The sequence below is a fragment of the Zootoca vivipara genome, chromosome 4 (assembly GCF_963506605.1).
Source record: "Zootoca vivipara chromosome 4, rZooViv1.1, whole genome shotgun sequence".
NCBI lineage: Eukaryota > Metazoa > Chordata > Lepidosauria > Squamata > Lacertidae > Zootoca > Zootoca vivipara.
The window spans coordinates 102,112,270-102,124,159 of NC_083279.1; the positions used below are offsets into that span (position 1 = coordinate 102,112,270).

The 11,890-nt window shown below is 56.0% G+C and overlaps 1 protein-coding gene across 1 annotated transcript; it reads right to left on the reverse strand.

Moving 5' to 3' along the window:
* Positions 1 to 1,284: 1,284 nt before the first annotated feature.
* Positions 1,285 to 10,441, reverse strand: LOC132592061 (FH2 domain-containing protein 1-like). The gene is made up of 10 exons (XM_060274142.1): positions 10,023 to 10,441; positions 9,055 to 9,116; positions 8,517 to 8,619; positions 8,347 to 8,432; positions 6,743 to 6,843; positions 6,301 to 6,371; positions 5,288 to 5,395; positions 4,454 to 4,524; positions 3,977 to 4,256; positions 1,285 to 2,397 (listed from the first exon to the last, which is right to left on the reverse strand). The coding sequence occupies exons 1-10, from the start codon at positions 10,431 to 10,433 to the stop codon at positions 1,765 to 1,767; spliced, it is 1,926 nt and encodes a 641-aa protein (XP_060130125.1). The 5' UTR covers positions 10,434 to 10,441; the 3' UTR covers positions 1,285 to 1,764.
* Positions 10,442 to 11,890: the final 1,449 nt, after the last annotated feature.

Sequence of the window (11,890 nt, forward strand, 5' to 3'; positions counted from 1 at the left end):
AAAGAACTAAAAATAAAACTGTTAAAATAAAAAATTAAAAGAATAAAAGAAAATCAAAATAAAATAAAATAAATTTAAAGTAATAAATGAAATCAAAATAAGGAAATGAAGAAAGAGCAATTCACTAATCCTCTGCCTAATCTCCACCAACCGCCACTAACTCCTCCTCCTTCTCTCGCCTCACTACTAACTCACAATGGCCACCTGCGTCAGTGGCTTTTAAAGGAGAAACAAGAGATGTCACAAAGGAGGGTGGGTCCTTGTCACCGTGGCAACTCCCTCACCTGGACCTGGGCCCACCTGGCCCCTCCCAAGAGGTGATGCTCCTCTCTGCTGTTCCGCCTGCAGCTGGGCTGCCTCTTCCTCTCACCTCCTTCTTCCCAAAGGGAGACCATCCCCACATCCTTCCAGGAAGGCTAGGGGTCTCTTACTGTCAGGACATTCTTCCTAATGTTGAGGTGGAATCTTCTTTCTTGTAGTTTGAATCCATTGCTCCGTGTCCACTTCTCTGGAGCAGCAGAAAACAACCTTTCTCCCTCCTCTATATGACATACTTTTATATATTTGAACATGGCTATCATATCACCCCTTAACCTTCTCTTCTCCAGGCTAAACATACCCAGCTCCCTAAGCCTTTCCTCATAAGGCATCGTTTCCAGGCCTTTGACCCTTTTGGTTGCCCTCCTCTGGACACATTCCAGCTTGTCAGTATCCTTCTTGAACTGTGGTGCCCAGAACTGGACACAGTACTCTAGGTGAGGTCTGACCAGAGCAGAATACAGTGGTACTATTACTTCCCTTGATCTAGATGCTATACTCCTAAAGATGTTGAATAAGACTGGGCCCAAGACAGAACCCTGTGGCACCCCACTAGTCACTACTCTCCAGGATGAGGAGGAGCCATTGATGAGCACCCTTTGGGTTTGGTCAGTCAGCCAGTTACAAATCCACTGAATGGTAGCATTGTCTAGCCCACATTTTACCAGCTTCTTTACAAGAATATCATGGGGCACCTTGTCAAATGCCTTGCTGAAATCAAGATAGGCTACATCCACAGCGTTCCCTTCATCTTCCAGGCAGTGGAATTTGTTGCCAAGGAGTGTGGTGGAGTCTCCTTCTTTGGAGGTCTTTAAGCAGAGGCTTGACAGGCATATGTCAAGAATGCTTTGATGGTGTTTCCTGCTTGGCAACTCTATGATTCTATGATTCTATTAAAACACACACAACCCAGCCTCTTGCAAAGTCCCTGGGGCTCAGATCACACTCAGGCAAGAAATAGCTCCAAAAAAGTTTATTGAGAGTCAACGGACAGAACAGTTTTTAAAAGGGGGAGATTAGAGAATATAAAAGTGTCTTTATTGGTGTGGGAGGGGAAGACTTTAAAATTGCCAGCAGCAGCCCGTGGCTCTGTGGCCTGATCCTGCAAGGACCAGGGGGAGGGCGAGAAGGGGAGCAGCCAGACACCAGCTCTTCTAGGCTAGTGCAGAGTTTGAGTGGAGGCAGACCAGGTCACCAAAAATACCCCCTCTGCGACCCCCACAGAGGCTGAAGGGGGGAGGGGCATCAAATTCCCCACAGGTTGATGGGAGGGGGGGAACCCAGAGGACCCCGTGGAGTGTCTACAGGCAGCACAAGGTGGGCAGCAGGAGAGAAGGTGGGCAATGACTAGCTCTGATTTAGCCCCCCCCCCCTTGGCCCACCGTGTTCTGGGGAGAGGGGTTGCCTGGCAGCAGGTTTACCTTGGGACTCTCCCAGCCCCCCCCCTCAGACCTGGGCTCCCTGCCGTGGCTTTTCCCCAACACTCAGGCGGCGGAAGAAGCCCACCAGGCCAGAGACGTCCTTGGGGGAAGCCAGAGGGGATGTGGGGAGCTCTGGGCCCTCCAGGGGGGTCTTCTTCTGGAAAAGGGTGGGAAATCGGAAGCCACTGGGAGCTTCAGGCGAGGCAGGACCTTGGGGGGAAGCGGCCACCGTGGCCATGGGAGGGGACCGGAGGAAGGCCTTGAGGCCCTGCCCAAAGAGCCCCCCTGCCTTCTTGCCACAGACAGGGGGGGTGGCGGCAGTGGTGAGCGTGGGGGTGGCCGGGGCAGCTTCCGGCTCCACAGGCCTGGAAGGCTCTGTGCAGGGGGGCAGAGTGGTGAAAGTGTGTCTCCGGCAGCCAAGGGTCAGGGCCCTCTCTCTGGTGCTCTGGGGGCTCTCCGGGGCAAGGCGGAGACCCTGCTGGGAACGGTTGCGCCTCCTGGAGCGAGGGGGCCGCAGGAAGAAGAGGTCCAGCTCCACATCCTGCAGGCCAGGGTCGCGGGCCGAGCAGGTGGCGATGGAGCGCCGCTTCCGCTTCTCCTGGCGCTCACGCTCCTGGCGCTGCTGCCGGCACATGGCTGCCTCCCGAGCCTGGTTGTCCTGGCGAGGAAGGAGGAGGAGGAGGACATGAGGAGAAGAAGAAGAGCCATCTGGGACAGCATCCTGTTCTCACTGTGGCCAACCAGCTGCCCCATCCGAGCACCAGAGCCCTCTCTTGCGCTTCCCAGAAGCATTTCCCCTTCTCACAGCCTTCCAAAGCCCCCTCTCTCCACCTCCAGGAATTTGTCTAATCCTCCTTTCAAGCCAGGACCCAGGTGGCGCTGTGGTTAAACCACTGAGCCTAGGGCTTGCTGATCAGAAGGTTGGCGGTTCGAATCCCTGTGACGTGGTGAGCTCCCGTTGCTTGGTCCCAGCTCCTGCCAACCTAGCAGTTCGAAAGCACGTCAAAATGCAAGTAGATAAATAGGAACCGCTACAGCGGGAAGGTAAACGGCGTTTCCATGTGCTGCTCTGGTTTGCCAGAAGCGGCTTTGTCATGCTGGCCACATGACCTGGAAGCTGTACGCCGGCTCCCTCGGCCAATAATGCGAGATGAGCGCGCAACCCCAGAGTCGGTCATGACTGGACCTAATGGTCAGGGTTACCTTTTACCTTTCAAGCCATCCAGGTTGGGGAGGGAGTTCCGCTATGTGCTGCATGAAGGAGGGAGCCAGGAGCTGATCCTGCACTCTGCACATGCTCACCCAACCAGTGGAAACACCAGAACGGGGTGCTGGAGCCACAGCAAAGAACCCAGCCCACAGTCTCTGCCCCGATTGGGGAGAGGGCTCTGAGCCAGCCTGGACCTGCCTCCCCACCTCAGATGAGTCCCCTTGCTCCCCAAGGTAATATCCCACCACTGCCCTCCAGATGGGGGGAAGGTTCATGTGTGATCAGGACTGGGGGAGGGCCCTTAACCCAGTGGCCTGCAGAAGGCTCTGGGTTCAATTATGTGGGATGTGAAACACAAGAGCAGTCAAGTACAACATCCCACGAGTGGACATAGAAAGAGATGTCTGGACCAGCCAGTCAGAACTTCCTGTTTCTCCTAAGCTGGGCAGACTTCCTCTGCATGTGACTAGAGGTGGGCGTGGCCTCACCTGTGCAGGTAACAAAAGGCACAGGACTAGCTGCCATCTCTCTCTCTTTTTGACTTCTTCAAGCAAGCAACATCTGGTTAGCCAAGAGAGGACAAAGGAGCTGTCTCCTTATAGGATAGTTTCCAGATGTATGTAACTTTTTCTAAGCTAAGTCTGCCTTCTGGGATCCTATTGTGAACAGATGTGCAATGTAAGTAAACTCTTTTTATACTTTTATAGAAGGCTGTGTTGTGTCTTATCTTCTAAGAGGGAATATAGGGGAAAATACCAGGACAATATTATTATAGAGGTTTTAGCGAACCTGAGCAACGCATATGCTGTGTGACTTTTGAATGGGAATGTTGCTCTGCTAAATTGTGGAACTTGTTAACACAAGTTGGAATAGGATATAATAAAACAATATTGGAATAGGATATAATAAAACAATATATCTTCTCCTGCATCCCTGAACATTCCCACAGCTATAAGGCGCCTTCCTATGTCCCTCCAGAGGCCCCTAGACTGCCCCTTCAGGCCACCGCACCACCAGCCCATTTTACCTGCACAGCAGCCAGGAACCGCTCCCCGAAGGACTGGAAGATGCGGCAGCACTCCGTCAAGTTGAAGGTCTCGGGGTCCTCGCAGAGGAAGTCACACAGGGTGGCCGTGGTCTGGCTCAGGCCCTCCTGGGAGGCCGTCACGGCCTGCAGCTCCACCGCAGCCACCTGCACAAAGGGCCCCACCTGGGCCCCCAGACCCAGGCCCTCCAGCTCCCCTTGGGCGCCCAGAAGGCGCTGCCCCAGGCTCTCCAGCTCCACCATCACCTCCTGGTCAATGATCCTGTGAAGGGGGCACACAAGGTGTTGCGGAGCTGCGCTTGCTTCATGCCCCCCCCAAGACTGCCAGACAAACCCCCCCCCCCCACAGCTGCAAGCCCAGCAGGAAAGACAAGAGAGCAAATGAGGATCTGGAGCAAGGGCAGGAACTGGAAGGAATGCACCCCAACTACTTCCTTCCCATTCTCCCCCCTTCCTCACCGCGAAGCAGGTCCCACATGCTGCAGCTTGCTAGGGAACTGCAGGAGACTCGGATCCTTCTTCTCTGCCTCCTGCATGAAGAAGGAGGGGGTGAGTTAGCCCTGGAGACCTTGCCCTGTCCTTCCAGGAAGACAGCTGCAGGGTCAGGCCAGGGAAAGGGGAGAAAGAGCAGAAGGGGGAATCTGGCTCAATCCCTGCTCAGCCAGGAAGCTGATTAGAGTCCACGGGAAGAGCACAACCCCTTCCGCCCCGTGGGGAGAAAGCAAGAGCCAAGGTGGGCCCGGTCCTCTTCCAGAACAGGAAATGGAGAGGAGGAACGAACGGACCCTTCTGCAGACGGAGGGAAGCAGGAAGCGGAGTTCCTCCTGCAGCCGAAAGGACCAGGATCTGTTTTTAAACTGGAGCAGGAGGGGAGCAGCGAGGCACCATATCATGTTAATGATGCTAAATTGTTCAGGATGGTAAAAAAAAACCCCAGATTGGAGAGGTCCTTTTGGAGCTCTTCTTAAACAGAGGAAATGGGTGGCCCAATGACAAATGCAATTCAATGTGAACAGGTGTAAAGAGTCCAAGCTGGAGCACAACAATCTTAATTTCCCATACTGCATATACACACCAGGAACAAGATGTTGGGGTCATAGTGGATGGGTCATTGGAGACGGCGGCCATGAAAAGGGTAAATTCCATGCCAGGGATCGATCGTGAGGAAAGGAGTCATTTTTCTGGTCCTCCTTCTGCCAGCCTTTGCTGAGGGCACCACCCACATGGGGCACACCCCACCGCACCGGCCCCCTTCCTACCCGCTGTGCCCCCTCATGGGCTGGCAGAGCTCACCAGGGCAACAAAGTGCAGGAGGTCCATTCCTGGCCGGTTGGCCTTGGTGTCCGTGAGCCTCAGCAGTGAGGACATGCGGAAGCCCAGCGCAGAACCAGCGTAGCCTCCCTGCAGGGAGAGGGGACACCAGATTATTATTATTATTATTATTATTATTATTATTATTATTATTATACCCCACTCATCTGACTGGGTTGCCTCAGCCACTGTGGGCAGTTTCCAACAAAAACACAGATAAACATCTAGTTACAGGTAGGTAGCTGTGTTGGTCTGCCATAGTCGAAACAAAATAAAGAAATTCCTTCCAGTAGCACCTTAGAGACCAACTAAATTTGTCATTGGTATGAGCTTTCGTGTGCATGTGTATCTGAAGAAGTGTGCATGCACACGAAAGCTCATACCACTGACAAACTTAGTTGGTCTCTAAGGTGCTACTGGAAGGATTTTTATTTTTATTTTGTAACAGATAAACATCATCACCCAACATTAAAACCTTCCAGAAACAGGGCTGTCTTCAGGTGGAAGTCACAGGCCAGAGCATCCCAGCCCACCTGCCAGCCTGTTTTGCCACAGCTCATGCCCTGCCCTGCCCTGCCCTGCTGCTTCCAATGCCCCTCCCTGAAGCCACATTTTATTACAACTCTTCTCACCAGCCCAATACCCAAAGAAGCCCTGGCTGGCCAGGTGCCAACTGCCCACAGTGCTCAGAGCAGAGACTCAGTGGCCAGGTTGTGGCCCGTTGGCCACCTGCTGACCACCCTCTGTTACAAGGAGGTCCTCCTGTTGCCAGCTGGATGGCTGAGAGGCAGAGAACGTGGGTGCCAGATCCTGCTCAGGTAACGCATACCGGGGTGGAGCATCCCCCCTACAAGTGGGGACACCTCAACCCCCTGGACCTCCCAACCCACCATGGGGCCTGGAGGCTGACCCAAGAGGGTGGCATTTCCTCCCTGCCAGACCAGAGGCAGCCCTCTCCCTCCCACCCCCACCCCCCGCAAGTCAAGCCCCCTCACCTCATTCATGTAGTTTCCTGCCTTCAGCACCAGCTGGAGGAGTTCGTGCAGCTCCTCACACTCCAACAACTCTGGGGGAGGGGAGGGGAGGGGGGAATGAGATCGGGATGTGGGGGGGCAGAGATCAATCCAGTCCATACTGGTGAAGGGGTGGGGGGGATGGCACCCCTGCCAGGTGACTCAAGTGACCCTGCATTGCCTCTGGGACACCAGCCCTGTCAACAGAATGGCCGACAGCTCCCCACTTCTGAATTTTGCACTGCCACCAGGATAAACTGATAGCCATTCTGCAGCCTCCAGGCAATGCTCCTTCTCCTCCCAGCCCACCCTGAGGAGGAAGAGTCAAGCCGCATGCTCAGGACTCAGGTGCCCTCCCTCCCCACTCCCCCAGATGCAGCAGCCCTGCCCTTGCCGCTGATGTGCCCCACCTCCCCATGGGTACCTAGGGCTGCCTCTGTCAGAATCTGGATGGCCGACTGCAGCGAGTTGAGCTGGGGGAAGAACTCCTCCTGCAAGACCAGGAGCTTCAGGCGGTGGACGTAGCTGGCAGGGACAAAGAGAAGGAGAGAATCACAGAACTGCTAACCTGCGGGGGGAAAAGCAAGGGCTGAGGCGCTAAAGAAAGCTTGATCATGCATAATGAGATTAGAATCCAATGTCTTTGTTCATCCCAGGTGGCTGGGAGATTGAAGTGTTCTCCTACTGGTTTCTCTGTCTTGTGGTTCCTGATGTCAGATTTATGTCCATTTATCCTTAGGGTTTGGCCTGTTTGTCTCCCAGGACATTCTATACAAGATCTCAAAGCAGCTGTTTTATTACAGAAAAATTTCAGGAACAGACTGGAAAGAGAAGTTGCTGAATTGGAACTCATTACCAAGCTTAAAACCATGGAGCCACCTGGGATGAACAAAGACATTGTCCTTGCTTTCCCCCCGCAGGACCAATTGCAGTCATCAGCAGTCGTTAACAGCCATCTACAAGTTTACCACTCCCATCAGCCCATCACCCATTCCCACCCTCCCACCCCCACCCTCTGTATATACATAAGGGTCTGACTTCTGTTTCAAGTGTATCTGAAGAAGTGTGCATGCACACGAAAGCTCATACCTAAATAAAAACTTAGTTGGTCTTTAAGGTGCTACTGAATGAATTTTTTTATTTTGCTTAGCCTAAGATACCCTCCTGGCTTCCAGCCAAGAGAGGACAAAGGGACTGTCTCTATATGGGATAGTTTCCAGGTGTATGTTACTTTTCTAAGCCAAGTCTGCCTTCTGGGATCCAGTTGTGAACACAACTCTTTTTACACTTTTTATAGACGACTGTGCCGTGTCTTATCTTTTATGAGGGAATAAGGGGAAAATACCAGGGCAGTTATTATAGAGGCTTTAGCGAGCCTGAGCAAATGCATCTGGTGTAAGTTTAAAAAGGGGAATGTTACTCCGCTCAATTGTGGAACTTGTTAACAGGTTGGAAAGACTATAATCAAACAATATATCCTCTCCTGCATCCGTGAACATTCCCACATCCTTTAGTCCAGCCGCTGCAGCGCAGGAATGGCAGCTCAAGAATCCATGGCTGGTGGCCACACGACCTCTGCTCAAAAACCTCTGAGGGAATCAAACGTATCAGAAAGTCCTTCCTCATGTTTAGTTGGTATCTCATTTCTTGACAGTTGAATCCCTTGTTTCATGCCCTCCAGCATAGCTGCCAAGTTATCCCTTTTTTTAAGGGAAATTCCCTTATGCTGAATAGGCTTCCTCGTGAGAAAAGGGAAAACTTGGCAGCTATGCCCACCAGAGAAGCAGAAAACAGCTCCATCTTCCACCTGTAATTATTTCTTCATTTATTGGCGCTCCAGATATTGGAGCTCTCAGCCTTCTCTTCTCTGGGCTAAACATCCCCAGCGCCCTCAACTGTTCCTCATCAGGCTTGGTTTCCCGGTCCTTTAGGAGGGCATCCTGTCCCTCTCTTCTGGGGCAGCCCAGCAGGAGAAGAAGGCCGGCTGAAGCCTCTGCTACCCCCATGGACCCACACCAACCCCCTCACCTGGGCACCTGGACGAGGAGCAGGGCAAAGACCTCGGCCTCAGAGAGGCGGCTCTGGCAGCCTCGGAACGCAGCCAGCTTCTTGGCCTTCCCAAAGAGAAAAGGGGAGGTGTCACTTGGGAGTTGGGGAGCGGGGCAAGCCTCCCTGCCCCCCCATTTCCCAGCAGTCACCTCCTCTGCATCAGGCAGCATCTTTGTCAGCTCCAGCAGCTTCTCCGCCCCGTAAAGGGCTCCTGCTCCATCCTGGATATCGGCCACAATCTCCTGGACCGGCCTGGGAAGAAGAAGAAGAAGAAGAAGAAGAAGAAGAAGAAGAAGAAGAAGAAGAAGAAGAAGAAGAAGAAGAAGAAGAAGAAGAAGAAGAAGAGTTTGGATTTGATATCCCGCTTTATCACTACCCGAAGGAGTCTCAAAGCGGCTAACAATCTCCTTTCCCTTCCTCCCCCACAACAGACACTCTGTGAGGTGGGTGGGGCTGAGAGACTTCAGAGAAGTGTGACTAGCCCAAGGTCACCCAGCAGCTGCATGTGGAGGAGCGGAGACACAAACCCGGTTCACCAGATTACGAGTCTACCACTCTTAACCACTATACCACAGCTCCCTTACCTGGGCTGGCACCCAGCCCCATCCATGCCCCCAGGCCAAAGGCCCCCTCACCACCCCTCTGGTGGTCCAGCCCAGCCGCCCTCCTGCCTGCCCTGCCACCTACCTCTTGAACTGCTTGAGGAAGATGCCCAGGTTCAGAATCTTCTTAGAGTCCAGAAGGGAGACCTAGAGAGAGGGAGGGAGGGAGGGAGGGAGGGAGGGAGGGAGGGAGGGAGGGAGGGAGGGAGGGAGGGAGGAGAAGCAGTGAAGGACTTGAACAAGAAAGTGCAGCCTCTCCCGGCCACCACATGTTGCACACAAACCCCTCTGCACCATGAGTCCCCCCTGATCCTGTCCCAGCACCTTCCTATAAGCCCAGAGTCCAGTCCTACTTCACTCCGGCAGCTGCCTTCTGGGAAGAGGCTTTCTTACAAACAAGATCTCCCATTCCTGCTGCTTCCCCTGCTCTCTCATCCAACAAGGGCAGGTGTCACTCTTGAAAGATGCAACCCAAATGGCGCTGAGCCCCCCAGACCAACTCCAAGGCTCAAGACGCCCAGGCGGCTGGACCTCTTCACCCCCAGGTGCCAACAGTTGCATTTCACATAAAGGGGCAGGTGGTCCCAAGAAAGGCAGCTAGCTTGGGCAAAACCAGGGGACTGGGACCACGGGCTCTCAGGGTGCTTCCTCTGCCCTGGCCAGGAGGAGAGAGATCAGACGCTCCCCTCTGCTTCCGCTGACCTGGGTGACGACTCCCCCTCCCCCAAGCCAGGTCCCCTCATCCTGTGGGAGAGAGCAGGCCAGCCCCACACCTTTCTTCCTTCACTCTGCTCACACTCTGAGCCTCAGGAGATGGGGCGGACGCTGGGCGGAATGGGGCTTCCCGGCCAAAGGCAGCCCTTTCCAGGGCGCAAGAGAGCCGCCACCGCACAACCCTCTCCTCGCCTTTCTCAAGGCAGCGTCTGGCACCCCAGCGGATCTCTTCCCGCCCCCCACTTCCCCAGACAGGCGGCCGGCCACACACGCGGCTCCCGGGGCCCCCTTCTGGGCGCGCGAATCCCGCTGCGTCGCCGGCCGCCCCGTCCGGCTCACCTGCTCCACCGGCGGCTGTCCCCGCAGGCTCCCCCCGGGCGGCTCCGGGCGCTGCCCGAAAAGCTCCTCCAGGAGGGCGAGGTCCAGCGGGAAGCCGTCGCCCCGACGCCGCCCGGGCGCCGTCCAGAGGTTGTGGCGCCCCCGGATGCGCTCTGCCGGGATGGCTTCCCAGTTGAAGTTGCGCAGCCGCGCCGGCCGCCGCCCCGAACAACCCTCCACGCCCGGCCAGGCCCGTGGCGCTCCCGGACTCAAGACAACGGGCGGCGGAGGCGGAGGCGGCGGCGGCGGCGAGGAAGCCGCGGGGTCTGGGGGCAGAGAAGCCGTCGAGAGGGAGAAAGCGTCGGCGTCGGGGGGCGCCGCGGGGCCCGTCCAGTCTGTGGGCGAGGCGGGAGAGCTCCGGACGGTCACCATCGTCGTCGGTAGGAAAAGAAGAGAGTACAGGCGCGCCGACGCTTCGAGAGCCGTCGGGGATGTCCGCTCCCAGCCCACGGCGTCAGGGAGTCATCGGAAGGGGGCGGCCTCGGACGTGCCCCACCCAGCCCGGCTTTAGACGTATCACCTGAGGCCTTGAGCGCCAAGAGACGGGGCGGGAGCATCGGTCTCTTCCCGAGGAATCCCAGAGCTAGCGCGCGGAGGGATAAGACCGAGAAAGTCAGGGGAGGAAGGCGCCCAGACGCCTCCTTCTCCCTTCCCTTCCCTTCCCCGCCGCCGCCTTGTTGCTGCTCAGGGCAGGCCTCTGCCCCGCAGCTCACGGAGGCTTCAAAGAAGCCCCGACGGGAGAGGGCCGCCACCGACGCCGCCCCTCCCGCTCCCCACCGGCGGGGACAGTCCGAGGCCCAGACGGACTTGCCTACACAAAGAAAGGCTGGAGAGGTCCAGGAAGACTCGTTCGCCCCTGTCCCGCGGCAACTGGCGGCTGCCTCTGCGTCCATCCCGGGGGCCGCGCTGCCGAGCTGCGACGGGGCAAACAGCTCTTCCTTCTTCTCCATCTCAGCTCCCTAAGCCGTTATTTTTCAGCTGGTGGCTGAAGACGCCCAAAGAAGGGCACCGGCGGAGCATCTCAGCTGGTCCCCAACCAACAGCACTTGACCTGTTGTGACGGGAGTCAAGCAATTGGGGGGGGGCGCGGGAGGTCCCCAACCCCGTCACAACAGGTGCTGTTGGTTTTCTTTCAGAGATACTAAGGTGTGCGCCACATCCCGGCCGAAAAATAGACTCCATCCCTTCTGTGCTCCCCGCCCTCCAGCAATTTTTTCCAGGTGTCACCACGGCTGTAAACTTGAGAGGGAGGCGGGAGGCGGGACGGTGGGGGCTGCAAAAGAGGGAGCGGCCGGACTCCTGGGGCTTGCAGAAGTCCTTTAGCCCGACTTCCGCATGCCATTGCTTGGGCAGCGGTCTGCTGGACGGGGCGGGGGCTAGGCTCTGCTTCCTTCGGCATGTCTCGACGTGCTCCCAGCCGCTCCTTTCCAAGGAACCAAGATGGGGGGGGTTGCTGTTTCTTGGAGCGAAGCTCCAGCTCTCCCTGTAGCGCCCCCACCAACCAAGGCCTTTGGGGGGAGGCCGTGGGGCTCCTGCTTCTAGCACCACTTGTGAGTCCTCTCCTGGCCTCCTGGCCGAGCCCCACAAGTGTTCCTTTCCCCCCGCCCCCCTCTTTTTGGGCCTGCAATAGGTGAGGGAGTCCACAGGAAGGAGGGGGCTGGCTGCCAATTTGTGAAGGAACCTCGGGCATTTTGTGGTGAGGCTCTCGCTGATCTCAGAGATTGCAGGGAGCAGGATTCCTCTTTTTATGACATCCTGTTGTTGCATGCATGAATTTGCCCCATCCTCTTTTAGAGCAATCCAAGCTGGTGATCACCCCTGCCTCCTGT

Coding starts and splice junctions, on each gene's coding strand:
- LOC132592061 (XM_060274142.1), bottom strand. CDS start 10,433: ATGGTGACCGTCCGGAGCTCTCCCGCCTCGCCCACAGACTGGACGGGC. Junction 8,620..9,054: donor TTCCTCAAGCAGTTCAAGAG/GTAGGTGGCAGG, acceptor TCTTCTTCCCAG/GCCGGTCCAGGAGATTGTGG. Junction 2,398..3,976: donor GGTTCCTGGCTGCTGTGCAG/GTAAAATGGGCT, acceptor CTTCCTCGCCAG/GACAACCAGGCTCGGGAGGC.